The sequence below is a fragment of the Meleagris gallopavo genome, chromosome 1 (genome assembly GCF_000146605.3).
Source record: "Meleagris gallopavo isolate NT-WF06-2002-E0010 breed Aviagen turkey brand Nicholas breeding stock chromosome 1, Turkey_5.1, whole genome shotgun sequence".
NCBI lineage: Eukaryota > Metazoa > Chordata > Aves > Galliformes > Phasianidae > Meleagris > Meleagris gallopavo.
The window spans coordinates 43,269,878-43,290,531 of NC_015011.2; the positions used below are offsets into that span (position 1 = coordinate 43,269,878).

The 20,654-nt window shown below is 41.9% G+C and overlaps 1 protein-coding gene across 4 annotated transcripts in view; it reads left to right on the forward strand.

Moving 5' to 3' along the window:
• The first annotated feature begins 77 nt into the window (after positions 1-77).
• The window catches only part of CRADD (CASP2 and RIPK1 domain containing adaptor with death domain), a 73,790-nt gene continuing 53,213 nt past the window's right edge, over positions 78-20,654 (forward strand). The window contains exons 1-3 of one of the 4 annotated variants that reach the window (XM_019613833.2): positions 78-200; positions 354-403; positions 2,713-3,018. In XM_019613833.2, coding sequence (XP_019469378.1) covers positions 118-200; positions 354-403; positions 2,713-3,018 — 439 coding nt within the window. In that variant the 5' untranslated portion in view covers positions 78-117. The remainder of the gene's footprint in view (positions 201-353; positions 404-2,712; positions 3,019-20,654) is intronic. The other 3 variants (XM_019613823.2, XM_019613828.2, XM_010709191.3) reach the window with 3 other exon arrangements.

The window sequence follows — 20,654 nt, forward strand, 5'->3', positions numbered from 1 at the left end:
GGGGGCGGGGTGGGTCGCGACCTGTCATAGGGCGCGCGGGGCCACTCGTGGCGTCGCGGGCGGCGCGGAGCGTTTGGGGCTGGGAAACGCCAGCCTGTGTCGGGAAGGGCCGGGGGAATGTGCGTTTTGGGAGCAGGAGGATCGTCTGCCTTAGTGGACGGGTCACGTAGGTCCAGAAAATCCCAAACCTGTGTCTGCAGGTGTGGAGATGAGTCAGGGATCGTGGGATGTGGAGGTGTGGTTCCTAAATTTGGTTCTGCAGTGGGAAGATGTAGGCTTAGGAGTGTCTGGGAAGGGCTGAGCTGTGCCATCCTGCAGCTAAACTGGAGTCGCGTCTGTTCGTTTCTTTTCAGCAACAGTCTTACAAGGAAAGCTTACTTCACAGCTCACCACGGACCTCTAGGTACAGATTAATTAGAATTAATTGAAGATGTTTCCCTGTTGCATTAAACTCTGGCCCTATGCTTGCCTGCATCAAAATCCTGATAATGCCTCTGTATCTGCCTGGTTCCTTAATCAAATGTGGTAAACACCCCTAAAGAAACACTTCAATCCATAAAAAAACCCTAAACATCAACAAGCACTATCCTGGCAGTTGCTGGGCTGCTGACCTTGGTAGTGAGTGGCCCCGCAGGCTGTGAAACCTTCATCGTGCTCACCCCTGAGTTTGTGGGCTGGGCACATCCTTCAGCAGGCATTGCCACCGCACGTTCATAATCCAGTCAGCATTTCCTTTTGCACAAAGGTGCAAATAGATAGTTTGGAAGGGGTTTGTTTGTTGGAAGCACTGACCAACTTGGTCATGAGGACAAGGAACAGGGCACGTGTTCTATCTATGGTGACTGGAGGCCTCTGTTTCCTTTGTTCAGTGTGTGGGGGAGGCCCATGAGGCTACTAATACCCATGCACAGGAGGAAGCAAGAGGGTTTTGTGGCATCAGGAAGAGCTTTCTGCCTGGGTTCAGAGAGAGGTTCTCAGAGGTGCCTGGTTTAGGCACTGCAAGCATGTCATAAGCTCACAGGTCAGTAGGGAATTTGGGAAGCAAGAAATTACAGGGATCTGCTTTCTGACTCTTGGACTTCTTCCACATGTGTAAAAGCATCTAGAGACCAGAATGTTGAGTTTCACCCATCCCTAATGAGCATCCTAACACCAGACACTGTTTGTCTGCCTCCTGTCTCTCGCTATCACCACACTCCATGATGGGGTTCAGTGTTTAGGTTGCACCCATCAAACGAGGCCATGTAAAAAACAAGTGCCGGGGGGGTGCTGCTAAGCTCTGAGATGGCCCAAGGCAGAAGGTGGGCACCTCAAGATTCAGGGTAACCTCCTGGGCAGGTGCCATTAGTGCTGCATTCAGCACTCAGGGAGAGTGTTTTCAGAAAGCTGTTTTGTCAGAGGGTGTCGAAGATGGAGTTTTCCAGTCCCTCCCTTTGACTCTTGCATTTTGTCCAGAACACCATTTGTATGCTTGTATTTTCTGTTGATTACCTGCCCTAAATGTCAACAATCAGGCCACATAGGCATATCTTTAATGGAGAGTTAACAGGCATCTCTGACAGTAGAAAACTTGAGCAGAGCTCTTAAAAATCTTGGTCTCTCTCTGTATCTTCAAGCTAAATGAAATATAATTCCAGTACAGTCAAGCTGTTACAACAGCAACTTCTAATTTAATTACTAGAAATTCTCCTGGTAATCACATTCAACACCTGCTACAGTTTTTTGGCTTCATGATTTAATCACGAGAAAGTATTTAATTGTATTACTAAGTCATTTTCCTTTGCAAGTGCCATTAATGGTCCTGGGGATATGTTTGTCATTAGGGACTAGACTAGACATCTTGATTTAGTTCCTAGCTTTGGCACTGACTCTTGATTTGATCTTGGATGAGTTGCCTGGTCTCTCTGGACCTCGATTCGTCTTTCTCAGAACGGCTATAAAATGCATCTTTTCCAGCTTTTGTCTAGTTGGAGCGTTAGTTGAGTGAAATGGAAGCTGGCAGGCGGCACCCAATTGCTTCCTATAAACACATTAGAAGGGTGAATACCAGGGAGGGAAAGGAGCTGTCTAGGCTAAAGAATGATATTGGCAGAAAAAATGCCTATAAATAGAAGGTGAATAAATTTAAGATGGAAATTTGAGGAAAATTTCTCATCACCAGGTCAGTCAAATCCTAAAAGAGCCGTCCAGGATGGGCTGGGGGAGAGGACAACCTTGTGCCTGTGGTACATTTCCACCCCTGCTGAAATTAGAATGTGTTGGATTGCCAGGGCCACTTGCTGGCTGGCGGCAGTGCAGCAGCCCTCATGTCTCAGATGTTGAGACCAGAGGTTAGGTGTGACACTGGGTTAATTTTCTGGGGGTAGAGTCTCCCATGGACTGGCAAATACTCCAGCTGCTTCGGGGGTGGACCTTGGCCAGTTTGTGAGCCAGGTACTTTGGCATGGTTGTCATTCCATCTAAGCACTGGTCTTCACAATGCCAAAAGTTCTCTTCCTGTCTAATATTTCCCAGAAATGGCTGTGTTTTAGCTGGTAAGACTGTATGATTTGAGCAGAAAGGAGGTGATGGAGATCATTAGTGGTTTTCCTAGGCTGATGATTTTGAGAATGGCGTTCTTTCTGAAGAATGTTGGCCATCAAACATCACTTGTGGGTGTTAATGGTTCATGTTTTAATCTTGCATTTCCCCAATCCCTTGCTTATGTTCTAGGTTGCCAAATGGATGCCAGAGACAAGCAGCTTTTGCGCTCCCTGCGCCTGGAGCTCTGCACGGAGGTGCTGGTGGATGGACTGGTTATTCAGTATCTCTATCAAGAAGGCATTCTCACTGACAGTCATGTTCAAGAAATAAAATCCCAAACCACCAGCCAAAGGAAAACCATGATGCTCCTTGATATTCTTCCTACTAGAGGACCCAAGGCTTTTGATGCATTCCTGGATTCCTTACAGGAGTTCCCATGGGTTAAGGACAAGTTGAAGGTGAAGCGTAAGGAAATGACAGTACAAGATCCTGCAGGTAAGGCCAGGGTTGTTGTTGCTGGTATTTCGAAGCTTGTTCTCAGCTGTAGTTTTGAAAGTGTTGAACATACCAGTAATTTCAAGTTATGCATTGTGTAGATACAGAGCACGATAGCAACATAGGGTGCAGCCTGAATTTCCTGGGAGCCAGCCCAATGCCAGGAAGCATTGCCAAGCTTGGGGTGTGAGCAAGGCTGAGTTTCTCGGTATGGGGAGACAGCAGCTCAGCTGAGGCTGCCTTTGGAGAGCTGGGAGATGTAAAAAGACCCAGACTCCTTTACTTCAAAGGGAATGGACTATAAAAAGTAGTTTTCCCTAGCTGAATAATGGCCTCTTTGCTACCCATACCTGATTAATGTGTGTTCTATGTATGTTGTCTGGTATTTTGTTTTTGGATTGACGGAATTTTTACTTATGTAACTTAATTATTTTAATGTCGTTTTAATTTAGTAGCATATGCTAATTTAGAATTATGTGGTTTATCACGTTAATTGGAGTGCAGATATCTGGGATTATTGCCACCAAAACTATCAGCTGCTGCTTAGTTTTAAAAAGAGTTTAGGAGTTAACTGATTTAGTGGACGTTACGTAATCTTGTTGAACCTCTGTTTTTCTGACATTTAAGCATATTTCTAAAACAAGTTTTCTGGATTTGATGTTTATTCTGAAACCATTTCTCTACCAATACGTGTATGCAATTACTAAGCTGTTTTGAAGTCAGGAAGACTGCTTAAAATACATTTCCTTGCCCTAGTTTCTTGCAACATGTGTTAGTTGTTAAATAGTTAGTTGTAGATAATAATAGTTAAATAGTGAAGTAGTTCTCATTTGGGAACATCTTTTTCTGAGCAATTGGATTAACTTTCCTTCCTTCCCTCCCCTAGCCTCCCCCCATTTAGATTTGGTCATATTATGATGTGTGATTTTTCCAGTGTCAGTGTGCTTTGCGTGAGGCTCTAAGCTTGTGAAGATGTGTGACTCAGGACTGTTGAACATCATGTGCACCTGCGCCTGAATTAGCTGCACGCTGGAGAACGTTTTGTCAAGATCTGCTGGACAAATATGGCATTATCTTACCTTAGGACATTTGTAATGAAATGTCACGACAGCTTATCTTTCTGCTGGGTCTCTGTGGAGACCTGCTTTATGCTTGCTCCAAAGCTGCGGAAATAGTAAATAATTTTCAGAACTTTTTGGAGATTAAATATCACGTGCTGCCCATAGGTGAAAACACTGTGAGTTCTCAGCATGGTGCAGACTCGTGGTGTTGAAAGTGTTGGAAAAGATGGTGCTGCTATGACAAATCCTGTCATGCTCGTGCTCCTTATTTGCCTTACAAATCGGAGCGTGTGTCTGTTTGCTGATTGCTGGCTAAGCTATTGAATAATCCTCAAAGTTCTTCAAAAACACACGCAGCTATCAAGTACAGGCAAGGTCCCATATTTTTTTACTAGAAAAATGCTCTCTGATTTTTATTCTTTTGACTGTTTTGTGGATTGCTTGTTTCCATTGTGACTAACATAATGTATTCATGCGTATCAGGTTCTTTGGTTTCGAGTGGGCTGACTGTACTTGATATTGCCAAATCTCATGTATAAAGAAAAGATTTCCAGATTAGATCAAAGGTAACTGTCATTTTGTACTGTGGCAATCCAGAGTGTAAGAAAAGGGTAAGCTTTAATATTTGGGTATGTTCTTTAGTAGCCAAAGAAAGAGCACCATCTGGACCCTAATAAATGATGAGCGCGTCCTGCAGTGAATTGGAAACTATGGTGACATCATCAGGGCTGATTACATGCAAGAAAATGTGGTTTGGGATAAAAAGCCTCACTTTGCATTCAGAACAACAAACTTGTAAGCTTTTGTCTCAGCAGAGTACTTGAGCATATGCTTGGCTTTAAGCATGGAAAAAGCCATTGCCTCTAATAAAACTGTAAGCATGCTTAAAATTAAATGTGTTCTTCAGTGCCACGCTAGATAACTTCTACCTTACTGGAAACAGTTCATAAAAATGATGATTTGTCACTGGCAATTTGTTTTAAAGAATCTACTTCTAGTGAAAAAAGCCTCCTACATACATCGTATGTTTTTTAAAACTGTAAGACCTTTAAAATTGAAATTGTTTCATGGCCTCAGATTTTAAAATCTTTATTTCTTGGAATCATGCATACTTATGGAAATAGCACGCCTGCTGTTCACTTGTTTATGCTCAATTAAAATTCTGTTTCCTTAAGCAAAATATCTTCAGTTTTTGCAGATCTTTTGCAGGATTGAGGACTGTTGGCGAGTTGTTTCTTGGAGGAAGGCTTTGTTTTGTAGTCCTTCACTTCTTACAAACTAAACTGCACGCAGAGTTTTTTAAAAGTTAATGCAGGTACACTATTACTTTATCTGTAGGTGAAAACTCTGGCACATGCACAGTGATTTTTCTATCTAGGGCTTTGGACTGTTGTGCATTTTGCTTGAAGAGATCAGGCTTTCTATCTGTGGATCAGCTGAGAAATGGTTGGTTACCAGTTAAAAAAAAAAAAAATCACAACTGTAATTGTTAAGAAGCTTTTAATTTATTTTCTTCCCCTTGTAAAAGCAAAACAAAAACAAAAACAAAGAAAAAAAAACAAACCAAAACAAAAAACAAACAGGAATTTTAGAAGGACAGAAATAAGAACATTTTTGGTGATGCTCTGTAGTTATGATCTGGTGGACTGAGCAGCTATGAGATGGAAGCCAGAGTCTGAGACATAAACAAGACACTTCCACTGACTCATTGTGAGCTTTGGGCAAATTTTTTCAAGGCAATGGATTTGTCAGTCACTATTTGTGTAACTCAGTGTAACGTTCATGGAGCAGCATAGATTGTAACTGTAAATTGGTCCGGGATTGAACCCAGACTGTGCTGCTTGGCTGCTTGCAAATAAATGAGCATTAAAAGCTGTGACATCCTGAGTTTCATTGTTTAGTATCAGTTTAGCTTTAAAGTGGTAGTTCCAGATACTGTTAGCTGCTGTAGTTACAGAGGGCACAGAAGACTCTAATCCTGCAGAGCTCGAGGAACAGTTTCTGCTGGCATCAGGAGACTGACTGCAGGCAGGTAGGGCCACTTACATCTACGTAAGTCCAACAAAGAGATCTGAGATTGCATCCCTTTGCTTGTTTATGCAGAGGACAGCCTTTTGTCTAGGGTAACTTTTCTCCTATCTTGTACAGTTCTGTCAGATGGCTGCACCTTGGGGACACCTTTCTTAAGGTAGGAAAAATGTAACTGTAAGCCCAAAAGGATCAGGAAGAAAACTTAAAGTCATGTGCTTTGGAGGTAAACACTTATGTCTTTGATCGATTTCAAGATGATTAGGATGTACTTCTTGCTTTTTTAAGAACCTGAGATAGAGTAGCTGACCCGGTGCGGTGTCACTGCTTGACTAACGAATCATTACAAAGATCAACCCCAGTTGGGGGTGTCTGTTTTTGAAGGTCATAACTTCTGCTGTAGTAAGAGTTAACAAAAATAGCACAGGTCTTTTAGAAGACGATTGTTTTTTCTGCCCTAGTTTGGATAGCTTTAAGCCTTTGTCAGGAGCATAAATCTTCAGTATAGTATTATAAGTCCTCTGAAAAACTACAGCTGTTGGCAACAAAATTCCATTCTTTCTAGGAACAGCACACAGTTACCGAATATTTTTTGCTCTGAGGAAAATAACATAAGCTTTGAAGGCGTTTGTTTATCAAAGTGTCTTTCTAGTCTCTCTCTGCTCAGAAATTTCTCTACCCAAGTATTATATTTCTATATATACTGTAGGCTGCTGTAGAATTATTTACTTCAAAAAGTGTTAGTACTGCACCTCTTTGTAGTATAGATTATTTCTCCACTCCTCAGGAAATCACAGCATATTGAGAAAGAGAAAAATGTGAGATACAGTGTTTGCCAGTGGAATTCTGCAGCAGCCGTTGCTATCCTGGCAAATGTTAGTGAATTTGGGGCATTGAGTTACGCAGAATCATCTTGGGAAAGCTGTTTTGTCACATCTAAGCCAGGAATATTTTCTAACGTATGATTTCTTTTTCTTTGTTGTTGTTCTTTTTGCGGTACCTACTGAGCGGTCTGCACTAGGGTCCTATTAGACTCAGGTGAGGTTTTATGTTTTTAACAGATTTTAGTGGGGTTGGGGTTTTTCCCTGGACCTGTGTGAAGTGCATGTTTTTGTATAGCTCTGCAAAACTCCATGTTGTGTAACACGTTGGATGAAGCATGCAAATACAAAGCAAAACAAGTACTTTTACTGAGAAAGCCATCCTTCCCTCCACCCCAGCTTTACCAAAGTTCTTTTCCACAGCTGGGTTGTAGATTTATAAGAGTTTTGATTCAAATGCAGCAGCATTAGGACATGGGGAAGTTTAACATCTCTTCTTACCTTTCTTGGCTGCTTCCTGCCCTCTTCCTATTCTGCTTCCTCTCACTTCTAATGCAGTGAGGAAACAAGCTGGTTTCTGCCTTTTCCATTTGGATGTGAGATAGGAGAGCAGCTGAGGTATTCCTTTTCTTTCCCTAAAATGGTGGACAGAAGGGGGTGTTTTTTTCTTTCTTCTCTTTCCCTCCCCTCTCTTGTATAGCCCAGTGACAGAAGGGGGAGTTTCCTCCCATAGAGGAAAGGGATGGGCTTAGCAGTTTTGGCTGCACTGAATTGACCTGGATGAAGGAATGCCCTTGTGCCACATCCCAGTGCCTGAAGGCTGTAGAAAAAGTACTCGAGTTCTCTGGAGAGATTCAAATCCATCTTTGTAGGAGAATTTCCCAAACTCTTTTCCATATTCCCTTCTCCCCTGAAAATCGGGTGTTACATTTACGGCTTTGGCTTTGCTCCTGACCGCAGTGAGATCTGGCATTGAAGGTCTGTGCACACACTCAATAAACAGCATACATCATGATATGGACAAGTAATCAACTTCCCTGGTTCTTCTCCTCAGCGTTCTGTGTATGTATTTTAGTTTGAATGTGCATATGACTGTAAGTTTTTTTATTATTATTTTTACAGTTTAAGGAATATTTTTATTGCTTTTTTTTTTTTTTTTTTTTCCCCCCTGTTAATAAGCAGCCATGTTTTCTCTGTTTACACTTTACATTTTTCACATTGAGAAGCCTTAATCATAGGCATCACTAATGAGAACTGTAATGTTCCCCATCAGGTCTCAAGCAGTTTCTTTCATGCAAGTTAACAGCCATATTCATTTGTACTTGATATCATCCTCAGTAACACAGGTATGTGAGACTAATGGTAATTTGAGATTTAGTAGAATATTTAGTGCTCTGGGAACAGGAGAGGAGTGAGTTCTGGCAAGGGAAGTGTTTGGGCCAACTCTGCCTGGTCAGCAATTCATAAGCAGTGCCAGTGCTTTGTAGGAAGCAATGGGTAACAGAGATTGAATACTCCCTAGCACAAGGAATGTGAACATTCACCTGCTGACCAGACCTAATGACTTCCAAGGCTTGCTGCTTTCCCAGGGACTGGATCTGGGACATCATGGAGGTTGCCAAAGCCAATCATCAGACTTTGCTACTCTTTCATATAGGCACTAGTAATACTTGGCAGGTGGAGGATGACTGCAGGGCTCAGTGACCCAGAGTGAAGAGATGGAGCCCAAGAAATGTTCTCCATCCTGGGCAGAAGTGAATGCATCCTGTATGCTCACACTTTTGACGCACTGTCATAGAGGACTGTATGGCCTTTTCAAGAAGTGTAGGATCCTTTTCAAGAAGTGGGGATTGCTAGGGACCAGTGGTATCAACTGAACAGTATGGGGCAAAAGTGTCTTTACCAGCAGGTGTGCTGGAAGGAAGTCGGCTCTTACATGGTGCAATGATGTCATTTTTGCATTTGAATTTGCAGAGACGCAGTGGGAAGTTCACACAGTTGCTCTTAGACAGGGGTGCTGCTATTGGAGTCTGGGCAACAGGCTGGTCAAGAGCTATGGGTGAGGATCAGATGGGAAGCTCAGTATGAGACATTGCGGTAGCATCTGCTGTAAAACTGTCTGATCGAAAATAAGCAATTCCTAGAGAAGAGAAGGCTTCAGGGGAACCTGGTAACAGCTTTCCAATGCCTAAAAAGAGATTATCAAGAAAACACAGAGGCAAGCTCTTCTAAGCAAAGTGTGGTGGGAAGATGAGAGGTGACAGGCGTTAGTTCAAATTCTCACTGGCAATAAGGAATAATTTTTTCATGATTAGGGCAGCCAAGAAGTGAAACAGGGACCCAGACGGGCTAAGCAGTCTTCATTTTTGGATGTTTTCAAGAGCCAGCTGGATAGAATGCTTTGCAGGATGATTTGAACTGATTCTGCTTTGACCAGGAGGTTGGACATGAGACTTCCTGAGGTCTCTTCCAAACTAAGTTTTCCTAATAACCTGTTAAGTCTTCTTAAAAGAACATTTCAGGCCCTGGTTCTCAGGGCAACTTTAACCACCTTGGTGTGTACTGAAAATGTGGCATAGCAGGGCAATCCAAGAGACTTCTAGAGCGCAGGAGGGACAATATATTGATGGCTGTCCTAGATGGGTAGACCAAAGAAAGCGGTCAGCTGGCCTTGCTTCTCCAGATAAGGTGCAACTGTTCAGGGATGTGATAGTTGAAGTCAGTCTTGGCTGCAGGAACCATGCAGTACTTCAGTTTTAGATCATGAAAGAAGTGAGGAAGGCAAATGGCGAGCAGAGATCATGGACTTCAGCTTGTTTGTGAAACTAGTTGATGGGGCACTGTAAGGGACAGTTCTGAAAGTCAAAAACACCCAGGGGACATGATCGATTATCAAGAAAAACTTCATATCACCAAAAGAGTCCATTCCTGTGTGCAGAAAAAGAAGAAGGAATTGCAGGAAGCCAGTTTGGCTGTAAGAGGAGCTTTCAACTGAACTTATGATAGAATGACTACTTTTCTGGATGACAGGAATAGATTTTGTTTACGTTAGGGCTTTCAGCACAGTTTCTCTTAGTATTCTAGCTGTGGAAGTATAGACTTAATGGGTGGACTGCATGGTAGGTGGAAAAAAAAAAGCTGGACCATCAGGCTCAAAGGATGGTGGTCAATGGTTAATTAATTAATTCTTTGTCTGTTTTCCTCTTTAGCTTGTATCATAATATAAAATCATGCCAGTGTTTTTTATGTCCAAAACCATGCATAACTGCAGTCCTCTGTGATCCTTGAGATCTTTAGTTAATTGTTGCCAGCTTCCCACTGTTGGCCTTGTCTCAGAATGTGGCATGGGAACCACTGAAAATGCTTTGTGCAAACAATAATCATTGTTTTCTAAAAGAGGGGAGAAATGTTCTGCTAAGTACCTAACTCTACAGCTTGATAAAGCTAGTTGTAAACTTAAAAAAGGATGCAGTTGTTATTTATGCATTATGTTACCTGTACTGACATTCTGTTGATACTGATTAATAACGCTTGGGGCCCATATGCACACACTAATAAATACTCCTGAGTAACTGAGATCAATTCCTATTTAAGTCTTCTGAGATCTCTTTTCACAAAATTTTTCTTCATAGATGTTTTCTTTCAGAGCTGGCCAGCAATTTTTTTACCACCTCCGGAACTGTCTTGAAGCTTCTTCTGAAAAAGTTTGTTTAATGCTTGTATTCCCACTGTGTGGAAAAATCTATTGTCTTTTATAAATTAAGACTGTGAATGCTATTTTTAAAAAGAAATCAATCAACAAACCACAACCACCTTAGTTTGCATGTGTTGTGGAGGCTGCATAGCTATCCAGAGTCAGTAAAAATGTTGCCTGATGTGTTACAGTAAAAACCTGACTTTGCTGAAGTCACGGGATCCTGTTGGCTAGAGCAGGACCGCTGGTAACTTGATGATCACGGATGCTGAAGGTCTTGGCACTGAAATGTTCTTTCCAGTGGGGAAAGGATGCACTGCTGTCTTCCCTACACTGACAGGGCACTGTGTCTTGACCTTCAAAGCAACATCTTTTCTGCAGCTGAAAAGCTATTACTAATTCAGACTGCCCGTGCTGTGGCATTTTGCCTGTTGACTGAGAAGATCAGCAATGTCCGAATTCCTTCTGACTGGGAAATGTCATGTGTATGACAAAGATCAGGAAGTTTCTCTAAGATCCAGGTAGTTATTTATGGTTATTATATGTGAGAAGCCTCCCTGCTTTGCCATACTCAACTAGACTTTCCTTCCAGATTTGTTTATTTGCTTTTGGTCATATATGTTTACGTGAATGAGAATGAAAGCAAACAGAATTGGTTGTAACCTCAGAAGGATGCTGCTGCAGTTTGTCTTTTTAGACTTAAGATTTTGTATACAGGACTGTAAAGGCAATTTTTATATATTTGGCAATCGTCTGTGTAAACAGAAAACCAGTTTTGTTGCTTTATTAAGCCATTGAACCCTTGTTTCACTGTACTGTCAGATTTTCTTCTTAAAGTTTTCTTCCTGCTCTTGCTTTGTCTGTGAATAGATTTGTGTTCCGTTATAGATTGATGTATTGATGAGGAGTTGTACACGTGTTTTGATAAACATTTCTGTTTCACAATGCTGTGAAATAAAGCTTTACCATTTCTTCCAATCCACATTTAGAGAAGGAGCTGATTTGATTTATATTACACAGTTTGTGTGTGCGGGAAATAAGCATTAATGCATCAGGTCAAGGGGAATAAATTGCCATTAGTGCACCATTTCTTCTGGCAGCCTTCTTAATCTTAGTGTTTCACCACCTTGCCTGGGATTTGCAAAGTACTCAGAGTTAACCCAACCCTCCACCCTTCAAGGTCAAGGGTAAGCTCCCTGGGCTTTAAAGAAGGCAATTTTAGTCCTGTGCTGATGCTTTTGAAAATCTTACCTTTCATTTGTGGTTAATGATGTGTTGAGCTCTTTAACGAACAGCTTGTTTCAGTCTTTGGATCTGTCTAATACATGGGCTACGATTGAGTGAAGGGGCTTTGTGCAAGTTCAAACAGGTAAAGGGTTAATGGAGCCCCTTTCCAGCCCCTGGGCTTCCAAAATAGACAGCTGATTCTGCCTTTATGCAGGGGTATGCGAATCCTCAGCAAAGTAACTGCTGGGAAAGGACAGCTGGACCAAAAAAAAAAATCAGTACTTTCTAGTATTTCTGTGTAAAAAATGTAATTCTTCCAATATGTTTTTATTTACTGCAGCTGATGGCTGTGTTCACTCAGCTTTTTGAAGAGACATTTCATTCCTACTCCTCTTCTGCTTAATTAAGAAGTCATGTGTCTCTCTGTGATTCAGTTCTGCCACATCCCACAAGAGATGAGCTTTTTTTTGGTGTCTAAGAGCAGTGACTGCTGCCGTCATGACTGCAGGACACTCTTGATCTCCTTGTTCTGTGTGCTCATGGGGCATCTGACAAGTTTATCTGCAATGCCCACATTCTAGAAGCAACTCAAGGTTATAGCTAGAAGTGCTGGCTGGCTGTTTGCTGTAGAAGTTAACTCAGGATTATGGGGACGTTGCACTTGCAGGCACTCTGATCCCAGAGGGGAAGCCTTAAATCTTTCCCCAGGGAGCAGCTGGATGTGCCGCAGCCAGGCCTCTAGGCCTTGCAGCTTTTGCTACCCACATCCCATGTCATCCAGGGCACGTCCCAAGGCTGGCTGCCTCTTGGCAGCAAGGTTAGGCATTTCTCCAGCCATCTGTCCGTGTAGCCTAATCCAGTGGACATTCTTCACACTGCTAGAGGAGTTGGGCAGCCTCTGCCAGCAGCAGGGAAAGGAGCCTGCACTTCCATTTTGTCCCATGTTGCTGCATGGATGATGCAGCCTGTGCTGAAGGGCCTGCTAGCTTTATTGGAGAGGGCTTTCAGTCCCTGATGCCGCAGCCCTTTGTGTAGAACAGTTTGGCATTGATGTGGCCCAGCGATGTGACAGGTAGATGCTCCTTGTGACTTGCCTCTCAGGCACTTCCCTGGGGTGTGCACCTCTGGTAGATGTGTATGTGGCCACTGGCCCCTTCAACTGTCTTTAGCAAATCTGAAGTAGCAGAAGCACTCCAGGAGAGATACGTAGTGCTTTCTGGCCACTGAAAGAAACATAGCTAAACCCCAGGAAGACATAAGATAGGGCTCAAGTTCCTCTCATCCTTGTTTTCTGTGGGCTAATTTAGTCAGCTACTCAGTTGGCATGCTGCCCTTTGTGAATCCTATTCTTAAGTGCACCTAACTTTTCCCAGAAACTGTGCCCGGATTTTAGTGAAATAATTCAGACCTGTCCTGGAAGTGATAGTGCTGTGCTTCTGCTTTACATCTGACCTCAGAAGAACTGATGCTGTGATTGTGAGTCCCATTGAATTTATCACTATTTGTTTGTATTTTTTTGGTTTCTCTAGTTCTCTTACATAGCAATATTATTGTATGTTTAAATTGTCATGTAAGTACAATGATCTTTTCTATGCAAAGTATAAATACATACACTTCACTTGACTGTCGATAGCTGTTACATATGCTAGGGATTTTTCAGCTGCCAGTGAAAACAAGTGGGACTGAAGGATGCATGCTGAAAGTAGTATGTGTCATGTGTGGATTTTGTTAGGCTTTTTGTCTTTATCAGTTTGTGATCTACTATAGTAGTAAAAAAAAAAAAAAGAAAGAAAAGAATCTCAGTAGTGCAGTACTTTCCCTAATATATTAGGAATATGGAATGTAAAGCTGCTGTTGCTGTTCACTTGGCTTTCATGCACTAGTCTGTTAAATGACAAGGTGTTTTCATGACTAACGCTGATCAGAGGCATTCCTAATGTGATTATATGTCCACTGCAGTGTTCATTTTGCCTCTGGTATGTGTACCCTCTTAGAACATTCCCGGCACCCCAGGCTCTAGTTTAGAAAATTTCTCCCTACTTGTTTTGTGAAGCCAGATAAGAAGGAAGCTGTGATTTACAGCCTTGAATGTACGATTGAACAGCCTTTACTTTCCCTGCTCAGCAGCCCGTGCACTTGGTAACCTTCCTTCCATATCACTGAATATTTTTGTTGACAAAGATTACATTCTGATTAAGAAGGCAGTGTGCTGAACTTTTCTCCAATTGTTCTGCCTGCTCAAATGCACTACCGCTTCCTATTCAAAACCTTTTTTGACAAGTGCTGAAAATGGTTTGGGATGTATATATTTTTAAAATCAATTCTGATAATGTGAGCAGTGGTATTATCTTCAGATTCTCTGCATGTCTTCTGCAATCATCTGTAAAAGTGAGAGAAGATATAACTAGCCTTTTGTATTTGCTCATAGACCTTTTACACGGACCTTAAGCATTAGATTGTGTTGTCAGCGCCCTTCCCTTCTGGTTTTGTCCCTCAAGATGAAGTTCACCACTGTATGCATGTCCAGTTTTGTTTTTCATTGTAAGTGCTTTGCTGAATTCTATCAAGTATCAGGTATTTTTGTCCATAAAATTTCAGAGGTCTAAACTAAGGGAATATATGGGATGTCCATGTCTTAATGCTGGTTCTCAGCCAGCTGATTCCTCACGGTACGGATTGAGGAATGACTGTGAGTTATTTGTGAAGAGTACAGCACTACTTGTATTTCATATACTAAATAGCATACTGCCCAAGTAAAATTGCAAACCCCCTGGTTTATGTAAAGATGGACACTGCTTGTTTTGGTATTTGCTGTCCTTTCCTTGGGGATTCATTCTGGGAATCCATTATCATGTCAGCAACATTGTTATCATGTCAGCAGCATATATGGACAAGACTGGAGCTCTTAAGACTTTATCACTGTCTTACATTTCTGTCAGTGGGATGTTTGTGAACTCCTCTCACAGATGGTTCAGGAATGCTGGAAAACACCACTGCACTAAACAGAAGCCCTGGATTTGGAGACCTAGTAGTGTTAATCCTGGAGCATCAGATAGGCAGGCAGTCACAAAACATTCATGTTCCTGGGGGTAAGAGATTCTGTACTGCCAAAATTAATTAGCTTTCTGATTTGGCACCAGCTAATGTTTATGTGCTTATAGGCTTCGCACTGATAAACAAATCCCTTTTCTCCTGTTCTATGCCGTAAGTGTGGCTTTTAGCTTTTACTAGTGCTCAGTTCCTATCAAGTGTACAAGTCGTTGCAGTAGCCCTTTTTTCCTCCTGTAGTGCTACAACCTTTTAATTACTCAGATTGCTGATTTAATTTTGTGCATCAAAAAAAGTCTTTATGATACCATATTATTAATGAAGAGTTACCCTCTGAAAAGATTAAGTGCTTTGGTTTATTGAGTTAGCGAATACCTGAGCATGGTATAAAATCTGGAACATCACTTGTGTTCCTACATCACTGCTGCCTGGACCTGGTTCTCAAAGACTACTTGACAGTCCTTATCTAGTTCCAGTCATCTGGGAGCCACAGCAGTTGTGCTTTTCCTCATTTTGGATAGCTTTTTCCCTCTCAGTTTACTGTTTCCACTTGCATAACCCTTTCTCAGATACATTAGCATTATGGCATATAGCTGACTTAGTTCTGAGACACAAAGCGCGTTGGTCATACATATCAATGAAGAGTTTAATAGCATTTCTGTGAACAAATTGAACATCACTGTATTGCATCTTCTTTAAAGATCTAAAAGTGAAGATACTAGGACCTTTTTCTAGGATTAAATGCTCTGCCTTTGTCAACAGATGTGGAGTAGGTACATTATTATTTCTTATCAGCTTCCAAGTCCAATGCTATCGCAAAGTTACAAACAGAATTTCATTGGCATATAGAATGTACAGAGAAAGAATCAAGAATTAGCTTTGTATCACCGTAGGAAACAGCCATGAGTTATCTCTGTGTTTGTTTTCTTCATTACACTGAAATAAACTATTACTTTTTTTTTTTTTTTTGAAATAATTCCTTTTCTGGTTAAAAGCAGTCCACACCAAAATGACCTTGAAGTGTTCTGCTAGTACAACAGTTGCTTGTCCTTCCTTTGCAGCGGTAACATTAATGCTTACCATCGTGGTCTTCTGTCTTTTCCAGGATATTGTGTATCTGCTGTAAAGACTGAAGTACAGTTGTGACTCCTACTTTGTCCTTAAATCATTGCAACTGTGCAGCAGACACTCATCGATGATGGGCTTACTTGGCTTAATCATAATCCTGTCTTATCCTTGAATAGCACACGTTATGAACTTGTCAGTATTTGTACTGGATAAATCTTTGCCTTGCCTCAGAGCTGTACAGGCATATAAGCTTTGAAATTATTTTTTTCCAACTGTGGGATCCATTATGCTTCTAGGAATATTCCTTTTAGTATCGTAGTCTTGTAGTTGCTAAGAAAGCTTCCTTGCCCATCAAGTCTTAGCTGTTAAAGGAGGGATGCCTTGGGTTTTGATCTCTATTTCCATGATACAACCTCTGGAGTAAGGAGATGGAAGGAGGAGGAAGGAAGATGATAGGGCGACTATCCTGGATCTGTCTTGCTCAGTATATCCATTGAGCCAAGTAACTCACTGTCAGTGGCGTGGGAGTAACTAGTCCAAGCTATCTTTTCACACCACAGTCGTAATTATTTTCATGTGAAGTGATAGTGCAAGACATACCTGAATAACATGCATATGCTGTGTCTGGAACACGGAGATGAATTACCTCGGAGGTAGAAGCAGAATGGAGTCACTTTAAACGAAGTATGATTTAAGGTTCAGATACAGGAAATGTACTATCAGATAAACTTCCCCCATCATTCCAGGCTTATAAAATAAGGATTGGCATCAGCCCACAAAGACAGTTGGTGCTTTAGGAATGCCAAAGAAGATGCAGTTATTTGTCAGAATAACTGCTTGGTTTTTTTTGTGTGTGGGTGTGTTTTGGTTTTTTTTTTTTTTTTTTTTTTTTTTTTTTTTGCCTAAAGGCTATGAGAAAGTTTTGAGAGCTGTTCTCAGCTTTTAGAGGGTCACCTTTTCTTGCTAGCTTGAATTCAGGGTATACGTACATACAAGTAGTTTATTTCCCATGAGAAATCAATGTGCTTAAGTAGATGAAAATAATTTGTTTAAGAGAATTGGTGCTACTAGCAGACCAGGGTTCTCTTACTTTATGATGTATGCAGAGTGACTGGTAGATGTTTGGTATTGGGAGGAAAAACAGTGGAATCTGATGCTGTTCTTTGATGTTTTGCTTATGGGGGAAATGATTGAATTATGTTTAGTACAGAAGAATTGTTTAAAATCATTTACTTTTTTCTTTTGGGTGTGTTGTGTTGTAGGCAGCACCCAGCTGAGCAGTCTTCTCAGAAAAACTTCTTGCACTTTAAGCAGTACTTAGCAGCTGGAGATCTGTCCCTGTACAGAAAGTGAGTGTGTTATATTTACACTGTAAAATACACCAACGCTTAATTTCAGATTAGTTTTCTTTGTGATTAAAGCCAGGTGAAAAGCTGAAATTTCCTTTTCGTCTACAGATGTCTTGTAGTTTCCATAGATTGCCAAAGCCTTATAAATTGGTTTAATTTCATTACAGAGTCTTGAAATGGAGCTTTAAAAGATCGCTCCTATTTGGAGGTGAAGCCTGTTGTAACTCTTTTTCTTATAAGTTGAAGTTTTGGATTGTTTTTTGTTTTGTTCTGAACACGGACAACTCTTTTAATATCAAGAAAAAATAATGAAGATGTGTGCTTGATGTATGCAGTCCTGTCCACTTTGTGTTTTCTCATCATATTTCTTAGTATGTAGGTTGCTCTAGAAGTAATTTCTTCTACTTATTTCCATGGAAATTACAATAGATGCAAAGAGCACAACAACACTTTTTGATAGAGCAAATTCTCAGCTGCAAAGCACTATTTTTCAACATAGTCACTTCCATTAGCTATGCATTTTCACCAATGATGAACAAGAGCCTGCATGCTGCACTTAGAAAAATCTGCACCAGCAGAGGTGATCCACCATTTCATAGCTGCTGTGACAGCATTGTTGCTAGGAAGGTGTTGCTCCTTCAGTCAGTCCATCCTTCATTGATCAAAGCAGTCAGAAAGTGCCAAATCCAGACTGTATGGTAGGTGTGAAAGTCCAGACCAAGTTGACAGTGTGCTCCACAGTCTTCAAACTGGTATTATCATATTGCAAGAGAAAGGTTGTCTTTTTTTTCTGGTCTGATTGTGGAAATTCAAACCTTCAGCTTAGTCAGTGATGCAGTGTGGCAGTCAGAGTTCATGTCTTGTCCAGGTTCCTGGAAATCCAGAAGGCTCACTCCTTTCTTATCCCAAAAGACAGTGCACATCACTTTACCCCCGGAGGGCTGCATCTTGAACTTGTTATTTGATGGAGAATTCACAAACTCGCGCACAGTATTCTTTCTGGTTGTGCATGAATATTTGTGGGATCTACCTGGTGCAAACTTTGCAATATTCCAACATTGCCACCATTATCTTCAAAGCATTGAAGTTGATATTCAGCTCCGTTTGCAGTTCGCTGGTCACAATCTGCTAATCAGCAGAGAGGAGCTGATGGAGATGCTCTTAATTTTGTGGTATGACAGCTATGTATGGCCACCCGGAACAGGGCTTGTCTTTCATGTCAGTGTCACCACTGCTGAAATGCACCAACTACTGCCTCACTGTGCTCACATCCGCTGTTTGGTCTCCGTCGACATTCAGCAAGCATCAATGGGTGTCAATGGGTGCCATTTTTTCCCCGCGGAAGAGCCCAGTGATACACTTTTGCTTCATACATACTTCCTTGTAAGGTGTCATTCTGTCACACTGCCCCTCTGCTTCCATCTGTCGCATGGCAACAAAATGAAATGGAATATTGGTGAGAAGGTTCAACCTCTATGCCATACCTCTGACATCTGCCTCTGATGTCTTGAGCCAACATAATAAAATAGGAGGCAGTACTTTCAGAGCAGCCCTTGTATAAATGGAGCCAGTTTTGAGTGGCATCCTGTATTCCTATCAGGCACGAGGACTAGTAAGAGAACTTTTGTTAATAGGAACTTGTTGAAGGCCAGTAGTGATTTTTCTTAAGAAGAATATAAAACAAAACAAAAGTTCTTGCAAGGCTTGATCTTTCATAGGAATTATATTCTTAAGCCTGAAAGCTTTTACTTTATGTTTAAAACTCATAGAAGATATGGCTGATGGGTGTAATACTGAGAACCCTTTAGGCCCAGGGGTCTGATGTCAGAAGACACACTTTTTAAAGATTCACACTTTTCTTGCAAGGCTCCGTTCAGTGCTGCAGGGGAGTTTAACACCAGAGTGAAGTCTGGATGTGCCAGGTGTTCATAACTTGCCACAGGAGACATCCTCATTAACTACATCTCCGTTTCTCTAGCTTTTCAGCAGATTGCGATCAACAGCTCGTATTGCATTTAGAAAAAAAACGAAAACTGGTCTGAAATATTCATAGTCATTCAGCAGAGCTCGTGGATTTAGTATTTGTGCAGACCTCAATTTTCCTGTACTTAACCTGTTTTGATTTGACTGTGTGATACTATCCTTACCCTGGTGCTTTTGTCTCGCACTGCTCCCCTGGAACTGAGATAAGCTCGCTGCTGGTGATGTCTGGCACGTTCATTGCCATGTTCTGCCTTGACTTGGCCGTTCTAAAAAATGGCATCACTTAATTGGCTTTTCAGGAATAGCTTCTCTTTTAAACAGTTTGGTTTCCTCCATCAGCAAGTACCACTGCTGCTTTACTCTGTTTTTTTTTCTAGAATTTCTGATCCAGCTAATTTATGGCACTGGGACTCCTTAAACCATTCTGTAATTTGCCTTACGTATATTTTAATCTCCCTGCTGACTACCATAAAAATATTTGGAAAAGAAATTTCTCCTTTTAACTCAATAATAAAACTAATGTAAAAAACAAGGCAATGTAACTGTCTGCTGCGCTCCCATGAGTGGCTGCGTTACACAGGCCATCTTATTGTTCTCCTGCTTAAAACAATGTTACCAGGGAAAATGGGTTTCATAATTTACACACAGTTTACACACAGTTGGGCCTGCAGAAGGGGGATTCCAATGGGGGCTCTGCTCTCCAGCTGCACTGTGGCTGAAGTTGTCTGGATGCCAAACCAAGTTCCCCGCAAGGCCCCTGCTGGGATCCCCACTGCCCCTCAGACCAACCCAGGCTGCGGGCACAGGCACAGAGGAGCGCGTAGCGCTTGGCTTCCATTCCTACACCTCAAGGGTTAACGTTCCCGAGTCCTCCCCATCATTATAAAGAATGTATATATGTATACTTTTCATGACAGCTAGGAACGGTGGGTCTCTGTGAGCCAGGCACTTAACCAAGCAGCAGATAGCGTCCCCCTGCGCAGAAGCTGGGAGCGGTGCTGGCTGGGCGGCAGAGGTGAGGGCGGGCTGGTTCCCATGGAGGGAGGCCTGCCCATAAGTGCTGCTCAGGGGACCTTTCAGCGCATGCCCTGCCTGACACACAGATCGCGGTTCCCTTCTGGCAGGGAGCAGGGTTTTTATTCTTTGAAGAACACTTTGGTAGCACTCAGGCATTCATAATTCTCAGCTTACTCTCTCAGGCTTAACTGTTCCCTTTTGTGGCCTGTCTTGTAGGTCACAGACCGTTTCCTAACATGCTGCTGTCAGCTCGCCTCTAAGCCCCTTGTGTGGTCTGATGGATGTTGTACTTTCTGGTGCGATCGGTGCCCTTCCCCAAATGCCAGACATCTTGTGCTTC